This window comes from Trachinotus anak, unplaced genomic scaffold (assembly GCF_046630095.1).
Source record: "Trachinotus anak isolate AG129_WGS33_773 ecotype Australia unplaced genomic scaffold, CSIRO_AGI_Tana_v1 ptg000014l, whole genome shotgun sequence".
NCBI lineage: Eukaryota > Metazoa > Chordata > Actinopteri > Carangiformes > Carangidae > Trachinotus > Trachinotus anak.
The window spans coordinates 8,551,242-8,571,070 of NW_027273865.1; the positions used below are offsets into that span (position 1 = coordinate 8,551,242).

At 40.8% G+C, this 19,829-nt stretch overlaps 2 protein-coding genes across 6 annotated transcripts in view; one reads left to right on the forward strand and one right to left on the reverse strand.

Annotated features, from left to right (window-relative positions):
* The window catches only part of nbeab (neurobeachin b), a 190,647-nt gene that overhangs the window by 45,697 nt on the left and 125,121 nt on the right, over positions 1–19,829 (reverse strand). For 4 of the 5 annotated variants that reach the window (XM_071496175.1, XM_071496174.1, XM_071496173.1 and 1 more), the window contains 2 exons: positions 18,196–18,342; positions 12,808–12,944 (listed from right to left, as the gene is read on the reverse strand). In XM_071496175.1, the coding sequence (XP_071352276.1) occupies positions 12,808–12,944; positions 18,196–18,342 (284 nt within the window). Of the gene's footprint in view, positions 1–12,807; positions 12,945–17,799; positions 17,833–18,195; positions 18,343–19,829 lie in introns of all 5 variants that reach the window. The other variant, XM_071496176.1, reaches the window with a different exon arrangement.
* Positions 9,711–12,109, forward strand: mab21l1 (mab-21-like 1). The gene has a single exon (XM_071496182.1). The coding sequence runs from the start codon at positions 10,118–10,120 to the stop codon at positions 11,195–11,197; it is 1,080 nt and encodes a 359-aa protein (XP_071352283.1). The 5' UTR covers positions 9,711–10,117; the 3' UTR covers positions 11,198–12,109.

Here is a 19,829-nt window from a genome sequence, read left to right on the forward strand (position 1 = left end):
TGCTTCTAGAGCTTTCCTACCCACTTTCCCTCTCATAGGGAGAGATTAAAATCAACTAAGAACCCTTTAAAGACCCCTATAGCCTTTCTGCATTTTTGCTCACATTCCAGTTTTCAAGAGGTGTTTTGGCTTTCCAGGTAAGATGCTGAAAATGAGGAATACAAATTAGTGACAGCTACTAAAGGATCTGCATGATTTTGACCCAAATAAAGCACTGATTAGTGAAAATATAGGAATACATTAATAAATCCTTGACAAAATTCAAGGCAAATGAGGAAACACCAGTGGAGCATGTGAGAGGGGGAAGCAGAGGCGTGTGAGAGATCAGGTAATTGTTACCACCTAAGAAACCACTCTAACCACAGTGACAGATTATCTCCCGACCTCCCCTTCAGAATAACGGAAAAGATCATCTGTGCTCCCCAGACAGATTCAATGACTCACCAGGGCACAAGACCCCTCACTACACATTAAAGAGACCAGCATTCAGTCAGGCCCTATCCCAACTTTAGCCTCATCCTACTCCCTAAAAGCAGCCAAAAGAAACCAACCTGCAGCGTGAAGTCCCTATGTATGACCCTTATTAAACTCCTAATTGGATTGAGAGCCCGCTAAGAAAAAAAATTCAACATCATTCATTCAGCTGAGATTTTCTTTAGCATTCCTTCCAGTAGTTTGCCTCTTCAACAATAACATTCAAAATCAAGTTGCTGAAAACTTTTTTTCCCTTTTCAAAACACAACCAAGATTTTCCAAAAAATGGGAGTATAGGTAAAACCTTTTTCACCTTTTCTTTTAAGGCAAAGCGCTATTTGATTTTCACGGGGTGCAAGTGACAGGCTGAAACAAAGCCCAGCACTGGCCATTGTGTAGCCTTTCACTGTTGTAATGGTCTTAAAATGGCTACAAGCAGGGCTCTATTCAGTGGTGACCAGGCTGCTCAGCTCTCTTCTCCATATCCAACACAAACTCTGCTCTGAGCGGGAACTCTGAGGTCAGCTGATGAGTGAATGAGGGACTCAGTTCACTCATAACCACAGTCTCAGTCTATCAGTGGCTGTAGAAGTTCTCAACACATTTACACTAATTATGGAGAATAAATAGTGCCATAACAACAACATCAATCAAGTTCATTACAGAAAATAGCATAATGACAATAATTACAATAATATCTCATTAAGAGAGAGAATGAGAGACAGGGGAGAATTAATAGCAGACAGGTGTACAACACACCGCAATTATGGAACCTGAAATTAGTTCATTGCCTCAGGGCAAACAGAAGAGAAAGGGAAGGTTGTAAGTGAGGGAGCGTGTGTGTGTGTGTGTGTGTGTGTTGGGGAGCTGCTTTCAGGGCTGGGAGTAGGACTGATAGAGAGAGGCTCACTGACAAAAAAAGGAATTGCAAATAAGCAAACAAAAATGTCTTAAATGTGTAAATTAGGGAGAAAAATAAGAGGGAAAAGCAGCTTTTCCCTGCAGACTGGTGCCTTAGATGAGAAGGGAGCAGTGAAACGTGATCAAGGAGAGCTGTGGAGCGGTGCGGCAGGCGTCAAGATGAGCACTCAGCCAGCGAGTGGCAGCTTCTCCTTTTCCAGTCAATCATTCATTACAGAGCCAAGTGCTGTGGAGGAGTGCCTCCTCTTTTTGACCTATCATATTACTGCCTCTGTAAACTCCTAATCCCCCCTTCGTTAGATGGTGTCAACAGCCGACATGCTCTCACCCTGCCACCGCACTCCCCGCTCAGACACCTCCCAAGCCCTGCCAAGACCACAGAACTGACACTCTAATAAAATCGTTTGAAATTTAACAGGGTAGAACGGCAGAACTTTATCTATCTTTCTCGGTTCTTTCATCCACTTTTTTGGCTTGTTTGTTTCCTATTATTAGAATGAGATTCAGAAAATTTACTTACTAGTTAGTTAACTTTTTCTGTTTGTTTTATCAACAAATCCAGGTCCCTAGTTCACAGCAAGCAACACTAAGAAAGTCTGACTTTAGCTCTTCAATCTTTTATTGCTTGGTCTGAGCGGCCTCGTTCTTTTCGCCTCGGGGCTGTTCCTGAGCAGGTGAAAGCCTGGAGGCAGGAACCTGCACATCAGCACTTCTTTGTCCATCATGACTCTTTCATGGGGAGCCTGTCTCCTGAGCTTCTCTAATGGAGCCCAGTGAGATGACGACCGTAATGAGTCCAACAGATGAAAGCCCAGCAGGACAAAACAACATTCAGATACATCTCCACACACACCGGGGCACCAATCAGGGACTTGCTGCGTGAATGCTGTTATTCAGGTAAACAAAAGAATCAGATGCAAAATAAGAAACCAGATGAGGCATCTGTGTTTTGGCAGAGCTCCAAAAAAGGAGGTCTGATGTTGGTGAATATGTCACACTGATCACAACCAACAGAAAACAATCTAACAATCAAGTTCATCACAAGCATGTGCAGGCATATCACATACCCAACTGTCCTTCATTCACATGTATTAGTACATAGACCCCCCCCCCAAAAAAAAAAAAAAAAAAAAACACACACACACAGACCAATCCAGTGTGTGGATGGGTTTAGGTAGGGTACCAATTTAAGCTGACAGATACCAGATAGAAGATACTCCAGGAAATGACAGCACTGATTCAGATGGTTCTGAGTTTAGCTGAAAGTGACGCTGTCACAACAAAACCACTACACATGAGTGAAGGCCAACAAAGTTAATATACTTCATTTCTCCATGACATACAGCACTTAAGCCTTTGTAGTCTGAGAGGATCTTAAAATATTTCACCTTATTGGGAATATATATGTAAATTTGTGAGATAAACTTTGTCACGGTTGAGACACACCTACCACATAACACGGTTTGAGGGATGTTAATTACCGTATAAAATAAGCAATTGGCATCCTGCCCCATATGTCCCACTTTTTCAGTGAGGAAGATGGAAATGAGGTGGGGTAGATTTGATTGTGACATGCTCTCCGTCTGTGCTCCACGATGTGTGGCTTTGCCAGTAACAGGCTAATATTCAGCACAGCTCACCACCACCAGAACTAATCAAAGTAGACAAAATGTCTCTGCTGCCATCTTTGTCTAGCATCCGCTCAGGGTGAGCCTCCCTCTTTCCCTCCTTTCCTTTTCACCTCCCCTCTCTCCCCTCGCTCTTGAAGGGAGGGTGACAGCGGCATAAAATGGTGGCGAGCAAATGTGCCTTCCATGTGGCAGCAGTGGTGGGGGTGACAGGCCAGGCCGAGGCCAGCGCTATCAGCAGTGTGGGGCTGTTGCTTTGAACAAGCTGGATGGTCGCCATGGAGGATCAGGGCCGAGCTGATGAGACACCAGCGGTTACAGACAAAAGCAGCTCAATATCAAATCAAGAGACAGCCCACCCCCAACAGAGAAGAGCCTCTTCTTTGATAAACTTAGTTGTCTAGGGTGCCATGTTAATAATAAGCTGTACAACTACTTTTTTCTTGTAGGCAATTTTAATGTGCAGAATGTCCTACAGAAATCCCGCCTAGATAAAAATGAGTCATACTTTGACCAAGATGCTACTGTATGACATGCAAATATCACACATGCTTCAAGTCTAAGGAAAGGGAATGTGTTGTGTTGTACAAATTATATAACCCTTGAGATTTTGGTCTATATACATAAATTCACTTGATTTGTCTTTAAATATAAGATATACAAAATTTAAACATCATATGTATGCATCTATGCATAAAACTACTGAACAAAGCTAACTCCCTCCATCCAGCTATTTGTGGTTGAGTCATTCGGGGGGGGGGGGGGGGGGGGTTGTTAGTTAACCCTGAGCTCAGAGGATGATGAAGCAAGGGCATAAATCACAGAGTGAAACAAGGCAGACTCCTCCGATTCATTAATGGAAATGATCTGTCAATATGCTGGAGTCAATTCACACGTGTCAGCTGGGCTCAGCACACAATGGGCCAGCCAACTTATGAACTCCCAGCACCACTCCACCGAGTCCATAAAACAACTGGCAACGCCGCTGGGGAGCACCCCAAGACACCACCCTCTTGCACAGACCACCAGATGACACAGATGGGGCGAAACCAAACAAAGACGAGACTCCCTTTGTACAAAGAGGGACCCCTTTCAAAAGCTATTCATGCAACAAATTGGGGAAATCTGGCCACGCAACACTCTGGGTTTGCTCTTTTATTAGCATGAGCCTTACGTCACAGTAAGTGAAATCAGATTTATGGCCCCCTGATGCAAAGGTGGTTAAAATCAAGCACACTTTTAAGACACAAAAACTTTTTTCTTTTAAAAGCCATATTAACTAACAACAGTTTAGCTATGTTAACCAGGAACAGACCGGTGTTTTCTACATGACCCACAGAGTAACAAGCCTTTTCACATTTTTACTACACTTTGTCATCTTGCAAAATGATGAGCAAAGCATCAGCTAAGAAAAGCTAATGAGGAAAAGACAAGGACAATGCCGATCCATGCCTGCACGTCCTCTCTTCCAGAGTTGATGGATTGTTTGGCTAAATATAGCACTAACTTTGCCAACATGTTATTTTTTTTATTGTTAAATCATCTTGGCAAGCTTGCAAGCAAATTTAAGTTAATTATAGTTTCTATTTTTGTTCAAAGTCTCAGTTATAGCAGCAGATAGTAATGACTCCTCATAGTCGCAGAGACTAATCAGTATTAGTCACAGGGACTGTAGGTGACTCCATTTTATGGTAGCTCCAAACAGCATCAAGCTTGAGTACTTTCAAAGCCAGCCCATCAGTTAGGGAGGTTTGTTTCCATGTAGGTCATTAAATATGTGCACACAAGCTTTCTCTTATTAGGCCCTCTGCATTTTTCTTTTCTTGTTCTTTCTCAGCTGCACACCCGTGCTGCTGCAGCAATCTGCATAGAGAGACATTTGTCATCATTAGCCCTGCTCTGACAGTTGGCACCCGGCACCTCAGATCTCTAGGACTGGCAATTATGAACCCTTCATCCCTTATTTAGGCAACATCGCCTAATTTCATCACAGGCTTCACCAGCAGCATTTGATTACCAGCAGCCCTAAACCTAGAATATGCCACCAACTCTTCCATTTTCTTTGTTTTGTGCTTAGACGTACTCCTGCTCTTAGGTTACATGACGTGTGAGTGAGAACTGTGCTCAGTTAATCTGAGATTTCAAATTATGTGTAAGACACAAGGACTGCAAAGAGGATTGTAGATGAGCATCATGGGGTCAGTGGGCAGATGATTACAGCGCCCACCTTTAGATGGTAGACATCTTGCAGACATTAAGATTAATCACACTGTAGCCAGTGCTGCTGAATGGTTGCCTTTCACCACAGACGAGATGGAAGTCAGAGACACAGTTTTCTACGATGAATAAAAGAAAGTGAGAAAGAACTGCATGTTTACAAATAAACTAGTCATTTCTCTTAGAGCAATCTGAGCCCTACCAATTTGCAAAAAACAGGAAAAAGAATGCTGAACAAAAACATGTACACGGTGTTAAGCACTGTCAAGCACAACAAAATACAAGAATAAACTGTATGCTCACAAAACGAGTGAAAAGTACTGCACCAGCACTTTCACTGCACCTAACTGCCAATGCATAACAGGCAGGAAAAAAGTGCACTGAACGCTATGTGTGCCTGTATTTTCCTTTTTGGGTTAAAAAAAAAAAAAAATAGACCTTTTCTGGATCGTTATTTTGGCAAACAAAACTGAAGTATTCATGCTAAATTCATGCAAATACATGCATGTAATTTATCACAAAGGCTGACAAGCGTACCATATTGCAGAGGGGAGGGGTGAAGGGCCAAATGAGGCTGAGACAATCAATTAAGTTTCATAATTCATACTTTTCTCCAGCTCTCTTTTTTCTCAAAATCTCCATCATGTTGATAGGTTTGGTGTTTTCCTTGTGTGTATATGATATAGATATGGTTCACAGTAAACAGAGCCTGTTGAGTTGATCACTAGAGGGTCTCCGAGAGCCTCTGGCTATGCGGTCCAGCTTCCTGACTTCTCCAGAGGAGGTTGCTTATACAAAGTGAAGAATAAAACAAATGAATGGACGCAATCCAAAGGGGGTCCTTGGTGAGGCTCTGGGCCCAAAAATGAACTGGCCTCCTACAGAGACACCATATTGCTTGGAATAATAATGTTTCGTTATTAAAAATCCCAATGACAATTTCATTTGATGACAAATAAAATTATAGAAAATGTGTCAAAGTGAGTGGCTATCCCATGAGATTAAAGTATATCATTTCACACAGTTTGAGAGCCAGTATTGATGTCACATCTCTGAAGTGTCGCTGCTTTTAATCTGATTTATATAGAAATATGTCATCCTATTAAGTCCACTTTGACTAATCTGCACATTAGCGTGGGAACTAGCTGGTAAACTCCCTTTGTATGGGGTATGTCTCTTTTTTTCTAAATACTAAATGACCCCAGAAATGTAATGAAAAACCATATGGCAGGCCTTATTTGTTCTTTCGTAATAGGATTATCAAAATAATAAAACGTCATCCATAATTACGTTGCCTGCTAGAAGATTGCTGGTCATAAAGGTCTTGATCCAGCTTAAACTCAGCTAAATGCTGTACTTATATAATGTGACTGACTATTTTGTTAATAGTCATCAGGTCACACAGAAAATTGAAACTTAAAGACAGCCTGCACAACTGTCACTGTAAAACATTTTGTTTATAAAACACTGGTAAAGCGGGAGCCATGGAGGCTTTTGATGGTGAAATGAGCTAATAAACAATATATGTAGAGAAGAGCATGACTTCTTCAGTTTTCTTCCAGAAGACTCACTTTTTCAAAATACTACTATCTTTTATTCAGTCCTGGGGGCTTCATATTGTTTTGTACACACAATAAATTAATCATGTGTTTACACAGATTATGCTTATTTGTATGTGAGCACATAGGTTAAATACATATACAATGCATATAAGTAATTTATGTGTGGAGATAGTCCATAAAGCCTTGGGAATGAAATAAGCTAACATGCATTTGCTACAATCAGTGGAATATTATCTCAAGTCACTCAAAGCACAAGCGGTGCCACCAAGGGGCATCAGGAAAGTACCATTGACCCTATGCCGGCCATGTTAACAGGACGATCAGTCTTGCAAGAAGAAAGGAAAAAGAAAAATGGAGGAGAAAAAATGAATAAGTGTAGAGGCATGCTCTGGAAACAAAGAGGCCTTCAAAACAGGGTCACATGCTCGCGCAAAATTAGGGGAAGCAGAAGTCATTGTATTGATTTACACAATCATGCATGCATTTTGCTGGGTCAGAAATAGGCCTTTGCTGGAATCGCAGCCCCATATATCAAACTGGAGGGCCTCCGATAGCCTAGCAGGATGGCGAATGAAGCAACAAAGCTTGCAATGTTGTAATGGTAAAGATGCGGGTAAGAAGATTGGATTGTCTCAGGCCAGACCTGACAACTGCAGGAGTCTTGGGACTGCAGAGCAGGTTGAGTTACTATGAGATCTGTGCAGCCACATGCTTTAGATTAAGAGGTGATAATCTCAATGAAAATCCCCCCTTCTATCACGCATACGCATGGCAAAAGGCTGGAGCACAAACTCAAGAGGTGCAACTGGATTCAGAGGTATCTGACTTGGAGCAGGATCGTCTGTAAAGTAAGGCTAGTCTGGTTTCAATAAAAGGCAAGTACCTGCTGGGCTACAGACAGTGGGAGAGAGTGAGAGACGAGACTATCAAAGCCTGAGAGGGGAAGAGGCTTTTAGCTACCTCTCACCACATGAAAACCTTCCATAATGTACTCCATATCCTCCAGGAATATATCAGTAAGAATGTAATTTTTTGGTTGTGAAACTGAATCACACCTAAATGTGACAATAACTAGAATATAGACCTAATCTTATTATTCAATTTCAGAATGAGTCTTTAAATACACCTCTATCATATCCCCAAATTAGACTTAGGAAAAACAAACAATGCTTCTCCATATCTGTATTTGTAGCCGTAACAGTGTGAAATTATCACTGGGGCCTGCCAAGAACGCAGTGGCAGTGTGTCCATGACAGGCTGTGATGATAATGGGAGTCACCTATCTATCAGGGTCCGTCCCGCACACGCCACCTCCCGCTCAGCCGCATCCATGTAAGAGAGAGTCAGAGCTAACGAGTGGCGGTTTGCCCTCATAATGTCTGGTCGTATGCAGTTCTGACGAGAGCAGAGATGAGTGTAAATGCCTTTGTGTTCCTTATCTGATCCGTGCAGCATTATCTTTTTGAAGTCCTCTTCAAAGCAGACACTGTACCTTGAGAGACGGAGTGCCAGTTCAATGATGAGAGCCAGAGAGGGTTTAGTGTGGAGGCAAGATCTCTTTATTGTGAATCACTGTCTGTATCAGACCAGCTGTGCCTAAAAACAATACACTAATACATTGTGGGACTTTATAAAATGATCAACCGTGTAAATCTTAATTTTTTGAATTATTAGCAATTTATGTTTTATATGTAGTTTTCTTATCTTTTTAAACACACAAACCATGTAATTCTTTGCTTTTATTGTTGCCATTATTATCTTAAATATATCTAAATATATTTATCATTAACACAATTGTAGCAGGCCAATGTATATTATTCTCTTCATTATAACAATTAATTTGGATAACTACTGCCATTTTTGAAAATAATAATTTCAATATAACAAGTATTTTCAAATATAAAATGATAATTATAAAAAACACAGATTCACTCCTCATTCACTCATCTACACATTCTTCTCTCGTAAATAGGTTAAGATACTTTTCTTTTTGGAGAAATGTAGAAAGAAATGTTGTGTTAAGATCTCAACTGTTGGTTTTTGGTTTTTTTTTCCGTACAACATACATGAATTAAATGGCTAAAAATACTGGCGCTTGGGATTATTGCACAGCACAGCACAGTACACAGCAAAACAAACACGCCTTCCCACTCCGCAGGTTCACACACACGCCTGGGATATAAACTCTCCCGTGCATCACAGCCACGATAATTCATGTGTCAAATATAATCACAATGCTAAATATTAACAGCGCCATAACTTTCTCATATTTCAGGAATAAACCTGGTCGCCACCTCACCAGGCTGCACAATAATTTTAACAAACCCTGAGAGGTCTCATTATTTTATTGACATACGGCTAGAAAAACCAAAACGTGCAAATCAGACAAACCTCATTTACAAAATTCAAATATACTTTGCGTAACACAAATTCCCTAAATGTCTCCACTCTAGTTTTGATTTATCTGATGCGCCTTGTATGGAAAAAAAAAATAGATTCGGTGCGCTGCACAGAAAAAAATAAAAAACTTGAAAATTTAAATAACTGACCTATGGCAAATTTAAACGTTTTATTTTCCGAAGACATAAATACTATAGCAATTCTAAACCCACCTACTGTTTCATATATGATTCAATATAGCGGACTAAAAAAGCAGCAGATAGTCCAAGGAAAAGCAACGCAACGCAGTGAAAATGCTGTTTTTTTTTTCCTTCTCTCCAAATGCGTAGGTGTACTTCCGCTCCTCGATATACTACTACTACCTGTACTTTTTACTTGTATATAACACCCGAGGATGAATTTGTTTTCGATAAACTGGGAAGCGGTGACGCATCAGACAGCGATTGGACATCTTGGTTTCAACTCCTCCCTTATAATAAAGAGTGTGTGTGTGTCTCTCCCTGTTGTAAAACACAGCAACACCGGGCGTCTGCGTCAGGAGGGCACACTCCACTCTGCGCAATTACGCGGACTCCTAACTGGCACAGTGATCAGAGGCAAACCAAAAGGCATTTTCTCGGCTACTGAACCTCTCAAGGTTGAAATGGACTTTTAATCAGGCCATCCTGATCATTTAGAGGATTTCCTCCGAGCACTTCAATGCAGTTTACGATATAACAGCTGTGAATGTTATGATATGATTATTACGCATGTGCTCTGTGCACAGCTTTGAATAGTTGTCTTATAAATAGACATTTTTTTTTCTTTTTAAATAGCTTTCTTTCTTCTCTAAAATTGGCTCCCGTACAAACAGCCGCGTTGGATCCCTCGGCTTATTGCGAGACTCCGGTGTATAACCCGGATCTCTGCCCTAATATGATAGCCGCCCAGGCAAAGTTGGTGTATCACCTCAACAAATACTACAACGAGAAATGTCAGTCTCGAAAAGCAGCCATCTCCAAGACCATCCGGGAGGTGTGCAAGGTGGTTTCGGATGTCCTGAAGGAGGTCGAGGTGCAGGAGCCCCGCTTCATCAGCTCTCTCAGCGAGATGGATAATCGTTTCGAGGGACTGGAGGTAATTTCACCCACCGAGTTCGAGGTTGTGCTCTATCTGAATCAGATGGGAGTATTCAACTTTGTGGATGACGGGTCTCTCCCGGGCTGCGCCGTGCTCAAGCTCAGCGACGGCCGCAAGAGAAGCATGTCTCTTTGGGTCGAATTCATCACAGCCTCTGGTTACCTCTCGGCGCGCAAGATCCGGTCGAGATTTCAGACACTGGTGGCGCAGGCAGTGGATAAATGCAGCTACAGAGATGTTGTCAAAATGGTCGCTGACACAAGTGAGGTGAAGTTGCGCATTAGGGACAGATACGTGGTGCAAATCACGCCGGCTTTCAAGTGCACTGGGATCTGGCCGCGAAGTGCTGCGCATTGGCCTCTCCCTCACATCCCCTGGCCGGGACCTAACCGGGTGGCAGAAGTCAAAGCGGAGGGTTTCAATCTTTTATCCAAAGAGTGCTACTCGCTGAACGGCAAACAGAGCTCGGCGGAGAGCGACGCCTGGGTCTTGCAGTTCGCCGAGGCCGAGAACCGGCTCCTCCTGGGTGGATGCAGGAAGAAGTGCTTGTCAGTCCTCAAAGCGTTGCGCGACCGTCACCTCGAACTGCCCGGACAACCTCTCAACAACTACCACATGAAAACTTTGGTTTCCTACGAGTGTGAGAAGCATCCCAGGGAGTCGGACTGGGATGAGAACTGCCTCGGCGACCGCCTGAACGGGATACTATTGCAGCTTATTTCGTGTTTGCAATGCAGAAGGTGCCCGCATTATTTCCTGCCCAATTTAGACCTGTTTCAAGGAAAACCTCACTCTGCTCTAGAGAACGCAGCCAAACAGACTTGGCGACTGGCAAGAGAAATACTGACCAACCCCAAAAGCTTGGAGAAACTCTGAGGTAAAAAAAATATATATATGTCAGATAAGCTCGTCTTAAAATTTGTGGTAAAGAGGCCTAATGAGCTTATAAACGGACAGAAAAAAATATTTGCCAACCAGTTTGCAAAGTCTTGTGAAATGTGGCTGTCCTCTGTTGTTGAATATGTTTTGGCCTAGCCTGTTTCAAGATGATTTTTATACCAGTTTAATTTGCCATTGCCCCCGTGCACCTTTTGGCGGTGTCAATATTTAGGAATAAGTTTAAATTATTGGCCACCATTAAACCAGGGAGGCCACCTCAGCGGTGGTTTTCTTTTCTATCCGTGCCACACGGTTGCCTAAATCATTTCCTTAAATGCTTTAAAATAAAGCCCAGTAACAAACTTGGAGAAAAAAAAAAAAAACAACAACACACATCTGTACATTTTATACTGTAAATACATTCATACATTGTGATTCAAGTGGTCTGAAATTGTGAATGTTGTTCTGTGACACGTAAATAGGATCCACCTGTTTAAATCTACTTCTGAACTTTTTCTTTATCTGGTAGAAACGTTAATTTATACTTGCACCAGTGGTAGTCTGATTCATCTGTTTCAATGGACATTTTCTAATTTTTGAAAGTTTACATTTTGATGGTAGGCGTACGACACTTGTTACAATGAAAACATTCCATCAATTTACTTGAATTATTATTTAAAGTACTCGAACTTTTTTTTTTTTTTTTTTTTTGGTTGTTGTTTTTCTCTACCATGCTTAGGCCTACATGATAAAAAATGAAAATGATAACATATATAGTATATATATATTACAGTCTAATTGAAAAAAAAATGCACTTGAAATACACTGGATTATAACATCTGTGATCTGATTTTTTTAATTTCTGTCTTTGATCTAATTTAAAGAGCTAATAAAACGAGCTGTTTTATATTTGTGTCCCATTATGGTTTTATTAAATGTGATTTTGACAGGAGTGAGCTAGGCCCAATGCTATGCAATAATAATGTAATGGACCCTTTAATTTCGGGGTCTCTGGCTCCTGTAGGTGTTCTACCTATAGATCAGTTTGACACCTTAAAAAGGAAAATAAGGAGAAAAAGGATTATTTTCCAATCACGACCTTTTAAACAGACCTGTTACCCTGCAGACCAGTTTGGAGGTTTTTTAAAAAAAAAACCTCGACCTCCTGTGTAAGAATTTGGCGTTATTAATTATGTGGATAACCAGTTCACTTGATAATCTGTCATTGCTGTTTGATGGCTGAGTCTGAAGGATGGGTAGGCCGCAGATGTCATTATGCGATTTTTAAAAAATGCATAAATAATACAGTAAATTGAAACACACAAAATAGAAATCAACCGTGATTTACAACAAAATTCTGGCCACAAAACGTAATTGAATAATAGTCTACAAAAAAGCAGAAGAGAGCCTGGACAGAGGCGCAGCGCTCCTCTGAAAACGCACTCAGCAGTCCGCGCATTTTCATCACATATCAACAATGTGTATTTAAAATCTAACTCGTGTTTAATAGGCTACCTGTCTGACAGTTACAATGAAAAAAAATCATCAGTGAAACGATACAAAAACGCTTCAACCCTGGGCTGCACACTCGCTTGCGTGTTACTTACCTTTGGGTCGACCCTTCTGAAAGCAGGGTCATCCTCATCCACCTCGAAGTAGATTTCAGTGGTGGTGATGGACAGGGTCCCCCGCGCCACAAGGACAGGGGCAACAAGCTGGGCCGGGCTGCTCAGAACCACCGGGCCTGCAGAGTGTGGGGGGGGGGCACATGCTCAATCAGTAACATGCAATATATACAAATATATATAAAGCAGTGCTAATTAAGGTTAATTCTGTAAAACTGTTGAATGCGATCACAGAGGACACCATCATACCACACTGTACCACACTGCACCGCTATGTGCGTAAACAATCCGCGCTTATAAACATGACTGAAAATGAATTTTCAGATATTGTGCATTATGACTGCTCCGCCAAACTTTTCATTCTTGTAGTTTTCATCGTGCCACAAAACAAAAGGGCCCGAAACGCCTTCTTGTCTTTGTGTTGCTCATGTCCATATGCGCGCAATGCAGTGGATCCACCAGGCCTATAAATGGAGGTGTCATCACAGCATAGTGTCTAGGCTATTTGTACCTGTTTGTAAACCAGTGATGCACTGATAAAAAGGTTTTATGACCTGGTGGGATCATAACGCAAGTAACCACCACTGTTGAGAAATAAAGTGTTCCTTAGTTTATATCAAATAAATGAATGCTTATTCCCCTCACATGGTCATAGCCTGTCTCCATAGGGTATTTTCTGGACACTGCATAGGCCTGTTACAAGTGTCCATGCTGCCCCTGTTTTACATGACATGTGGGAAAACAATAAAACCACACGTTTGTTTTTAAATCGCGATAATTGTCCAGAAATTTAAGGTGGGTTTGTGACCCTGGTCAGCTGATAGCGATCACATCTTTATTTCAGTCTCCTCCCTCCCTCCCTCCCTCCCTCTCCCTGTGCTTCATCCTCCATGTTCTCAGATCAGTGTCGCTGTGGAGCACCGTTACAGTGATTTGTCTGCTCTCAAACGAAAGCTCTCGAAATCAGGATATTTATCGATCCCCTAAACTCCAAAGAGCCACTTTAATGTCTCATCAATCTTAATCTGCGTTGCTCAGCCAATTATGGCCGATAGTGTTACAGGAATACAAGTGGATTTCGGTCTCAACTCCCAGAGCGCCCCTTCATCGCTCTTGCAGGCTGCACAGTCAAACCGCCCTCCCTGGATTTTTTTTCCTCAGCGTTGCTCGGGTCCATTAACGGTGATCCTGTCTGCTGATGCTATCAGCCCAGGCGCTACACGTTGCTTACAAGCTTCATATGAAGAGTAAATACTGGCAGTAACCTCATCCTGTTTTACTGCATTTCAGATAACGTTTAGTGCATTTGTAAAAGGGGATAGCCTACAATAAAAAGGGAAAGAAAAAAAAATCAGTTGCACGTCATGAAGATGTGAAAGTATTTATGTAAAATTATTAGTAGGTTTTTTAAATATATTTTATATCGCCTATTTTTTTCTGCCAACTGAGCTTTTTAGGAGCATTAACTCTTTCAGCTACAATAAAAGGAGATTGTCTTAATGTCCCAGCCCTTCAAGTACAAGCCCATTCACCTCCTACTAAAAATAAACATCTAGAACTGATGCATTGTATTGTGGCCCCACTGGGCTACACATAGAGAAAGACACTAGCCTGAAGCATTAAGCCAGAGAATCTATTGCTCATAGGGAGGAAGAGGATTAGGCAGTAATCCCCTCAGGGATCCTTCCATAATTAGGCTATATGGCATTAAAATGTTTACATGAGAATAATGAAATTAAGGGTAAGTTACACAGGATGAGTGGTGTATGTAGGTTAAATCTTAAAACACCCAGCTGTTGGGCCTTTTTTTTTTTTTTTTTTTTTTTTTAATGAAAATCCAAATATTTTTCAAATGACAGGCCAATTTAATGAAGTGATGAAAAGTCTCATTTTGGTGTGGTGGGAGTTTGGGAGAACTGCTGAGAAGATGGGTGTATTATTACCCACCATCCATCCGCTAGACTGCAGCATTTGATTAGGCCAAGTGCTTCTATATTTTACATGATGAGAAATATAAGTGGAAGAGGCTTACTTACACACCTGAGCACTATCATTCACTTGCAAACATGTACATGTTTGACTTATAATAGATTCACACACATATACACACGAACATGCAGCTGTAGCCATTATTACTATTATGACATTATTACTGTCTGCTGAGTATCTGAAAAACAGTGCCCTGTTCATTTGAGTCACGGAACGATGCTCGTTTTACACCCACTGTTTTCCAAGCATGCATTTATCTTTCAACATGTAATATAGAACAGTGATGTGTAAAAGCCTACAGAAATCTATGTTGTATTACAGAATACTTAATAAGACTGCAGCATTAATTAATTTAATTAAAATAGACAGAAAAATACCTAGATATTTAATATAAATAGTTAAATTTTCCACTTTGGTTTGTATATTTTTGTTAGATATTTGGATAAAAAAAATATAAATACATTAAAAAAAGAAGGAAAGAAACTTGGTGATGCAAAATGCAAAATACAGAATAAAACACCTCTTTCTCACACTTTTGTCCCTGATTGCATATTGAGAAATGTTGTTGGTTAAATTTTTCATTAACATATCAGAAGTCAAAGGCTCAGTATTGTGAATGGGGACTAAAATAGATACAGAAAGGCTAAATTAAGACAAAACAAAATGGTTGCGGCTGCTAAACCACACCGGGGGATATACTAACACGGCTCCAGTATGCCAGCAGAATAGTCAAATGTACTGACTCCTGCCTTGTGAGGCTTTCACATGCTCATCTTAAGTTTCCATTTTACCCGGTTTTGGTTATAATATGTGCACACAAAAAGGCTAATTTAATGTTAGTGCAAGCACAGACAGCATTTCCAATGTTTGTGGGGGAGCAAAACTAATCATAGGTTCAGCAACCACTGCTGCCCGGGCCCTTGAGTGCAGGCGCCGCCCCTTTGGCAGCAGCAGCCCGCACTGACCCAACGGCTGGCAAGAGGAGCACTGTTGTTGACAGGATCTAGTCCCAGATCTCTCATTAAGGCTGTTCATGCCTGAGATTAGATACCGGCCAAGCACAGACAGCGCATCCTGGTAAAAACATTACCCAAATGCTACAGTGTGAGGGAGCTCCCCTATCGGTAAAAACATGAATTCAACTTTGATTCAACACAGACACATGCAAAAAAAAAAAAAAACAAAAAAAATCCCATGACTGCTTTGTTTAACAATTTTAAACAAGCTTACCCATCATAAATGCATCACAAATATTCACTCTCAACATTTCTGTTTTGCACAAGGTCGTATTAGTTCTCTCATGTGAATTCATTCTTCTTGTGCTTTAGCCCTTGCCTTGCTCTTTTGATCGGCCAGTCCAGGGCTCAACTGACAGACAGAGTGTTTGGCTGCCTGCTGGCCCTGGGACAAAGAGGAGGGGTTAGCCTCCTCCTCTGAGATTCATCTGTGGGATCTAAGAGGGGATTTCACTGCTGAGCAGTGCCCTGGTTCAGCCTGAGCCTCGTTTACCAAGCCGTGATAACTGGGTAATATAAACGGGGCTATGAGACAGATTATTATTGAAATGTCTAGGACTCTAGCGTCTCAGGATTTTTTCATACAATTTGCACCTGGAATGAATCTATTGCATATATGCATTCATATTTGTTACTATTAACATGCAATTCAGTGGCAGCCCTTATCCTATTGATTGATAATACACGACGGTGTGTGTCTGTGTGTGTGTGTATGTATTACAAATATTGATAGATAAAACAACAATATGTAAAATAAATAAATTATTTAACATCATCTGAAGCAGCACACTAAAACAACATCCAGTGAAAACTACAGTGGATAACACTGGTCCAGATACACAGGTTTTCACCATTTGCGTGAGGTGTTAAGTGAGGTTTTGGTTTTATTGTAGAGCAGCATTGTTGGTCTCCCCTCAAAACACAACTGAACTCTGGATAACTTACCTTTTAAAGCCATGGCAAAGTAACTTGAAAAGCAGCTCAAGGTTGGCCTGATAGTTTGGCTCACACATGGAGTGTGACGCTGCTTAAATTACAGGAGGTTTGGCAGTAAGTTGCACTATTGACTGAACTGTTTCAGACAAAGTAGAGCTGAGTTAGATTACTGGATAGAAACACAATAACAATCGCATGATTAAGATAAATCAAAAATTAATTTTCATTTAATATAGTATTTGTCTTTCCTCAGCTGTTAAGGGACCATTGATCTCTTAATGATTGTTCACTGAAGACAGACAGAGGGTTAGTTTAATTGCAGAATAATTAAGTTTATGTCTGCGCTCCCTTAACATCCAAGTGCACACGTCCACATGGAAAAGAGATATTATATGCAATTTTCTTGGGACAGCCCTTATAGGTTCAGTAAAAATTAAATATATTTTAAATGAGGAAAGTTAATTGCTGTAGTTTAAGATTTTCTATCAAAGAATTAAGTCATTGGTTATGTTAACAATATTTATAGAGATATGTGTGTCTGTTTATGTGTGTTTTATTACGATGCAGGGTTTTGATTCAGAGTAATGAAATGCTGCAATTGACCTTATAAGATTTATACACCGAGTTGTTTTTAATAATGTTTAATCAGTATCATCAAGAGATTTAGAAGAAGAGTTGTTGCTATCAGGGGCTGAGGCTCAGATCACTTTGATTCCATTAAGTGACACTTTACTATGGCCTTATTAAAATGTAATGCCCGATATACAGACCATAGGGCAATGGCATTTCCATTATACAGTAATGAGTTCAACAACATGATCTAAACAAAACAGCTCAATTTATACAAATAGATTTTGTATGGTGTCATTCCAAGAGTATGTTATTAGGTCAATGGACTAAATAAGGCCACTGTAAAGTTAAGTATTAACAAGTGTCTTTCATATGAACTTTAATCACTGGTTGCTTGGAAAATCCTAAATATAAATTGTGACATATCTGGATTGATCTTCTTTCCGGTGTTAGTTTAACTTGCCTCTGGAGATAAACACACGAGGAAGGAACCGTGCTGAAGGGACGCAAAACAAAACAGAAGGACACTTATCAGACCAAAACAAAAATGTAGCTGTCAAACGTACAAACTTCCAGATCAGAACCCTGAGACAAAGGCTTTGACTCCTGAACTACACTGAAGATGATCTGCAGAACCCAAACAGCAAACCCACACCTCAGATACATTAGATAAATAGATTTTGAATACTAATACTAAATAATATGAATCCAAAACTAAACAGTTCATCTGTTGCATTGATATTGATCATGTATACAGTAACTATGCCAAGTATCAGGAAGAGGACAGAGACAAGTGCTGACGCTCCAGCAGAGGCGATGTTGACTTGGGATTAATGGAGGTGCCAGTGTGCTGACTTACCACCCAGGTTGTCCATCTCCTTCTCCTGCAGCAGGCTGACGGCATCATCGTCTCCCTCAAGCATCAGCTCTGTCTCAGGGTTCTGGCTGGCAGCAGTTTGGCTGCGGAAGGTCTTCTTGGACTTGACCAACTCATCTTCCTCTGAGCCTGTAAAAAGAATTATGGTGTAGAGAGACCACTAAATGTTGCACTTTGGCCTCTGAAGCTCAGAACTCAAAACTCACTATGCTTAAATGGACACAACACACGAACGAACACACACACACACATGAACGAACACACACACACACACACACACACACACAGTAACTATTCATCATGTAATCATCATGAAAGTGTAAAATATTTTCAAATTATATTTCAAAATAGCACAAATAAATTATTACTGGTGTTATAGTGCAACAACATTTGTACATTAACATTTACACAAGCCTCAAAATAATGGAGCAAATAAAGTGTGATAAGCACATTTCTGAGTATGAGTCATGGCGTATTTTAACCAAATTTGGGCACATCCACAGCACAATCTGTTTTTTATAGGGTCTTAAAATGCATGACATCTAGTCAAATATGAAAAAGGAAACAGCACATGGACGATCTCTGCATGAAATACACAGTAATATGCAGGATGAACTTGAAATGAGATGCTCGCTAATGTACTTGCCATAGCATATGAAAGAATGTCACAGTACACATTTGTTCACTGAATACATTTCACATGGGTGAGCATCAGAAGTTTTCAGCTTTTATTTTTAGACAAGGTCAACAATGAAACATTATCCGTATCTTGAAAGACCAACAGCTGAGTCGGGGGATACATCTCAAGCTCATAGTCGATTAGAAATATCATTTGCTGCTTTTGGAGACTTGACAAGAGTGAGACTGAACAGACAGTGCAATTAGGGAGGCTGCTTACACCAGGACTTCATCATATAGCTAGAATGGAGCCCGCTTATTGAAAAAGATGTGTTCATACATCCTGAAAAACAAAGAGGTCTCACAACACATTTATCAGCTTAAATCAGCCCATCCCCAACATGTGCCTGCCACACGGCTGCTCAAAACGTTTATGTGAATTTGTCTTTCTGAAGTCCAGTGTAGGAAATAACCAGAGGAGAAACTTGTGTGTACGAAAAGGAAGAACACATATCAAGAAATGGGAGGTGGCTGACACCCGTCTGACATGTTTCCTTTCAGCGCAGTTCTTAATTCGCCTCTCCCTCCCCTGAGGAACATGTACCTTGTCTTGAAGAGGTCACATTTGACTGTTGTCAACACTGCTACTGAGAAAAAAGTCTGCTTCCTGCTCTGTCTCATATCTAGAGTGCTTTCATCAGACAGAGGGAAGAAGTCTGTGAGTTTCGGAAATGAATTCTGTGTAATGTTAAAGGCGAAAGCCAGCCAGCGGTCAGAGATCAAAGCAGAAAGAGTGAAACTTAAAACTGTAATTCTGTAAACCATCATTATGCTCCAAGTAAATGAGGGAAAGCTCAGGAGACAGGCTGATGTTCTGATTGGCAACTCCGTACTGGGTTGAGTAGACCAAATAAACTGTGCTGATTTCTGCATGCAAATGGCCAACATCAACTGCTGTAGGGGCACAGGATCAGCTTTACCCACAACGCAATTTAGCG

Bases quoted from the DNA above. Each gene is read 5' to 3' on its own strand.
- mab21l1 (XM_071496182.1), top strand. From the start codon at position 10,118: ATGATAGCCGCCCAGGCAAAGTTGGTGTATCACCTCAACAAATACTAC.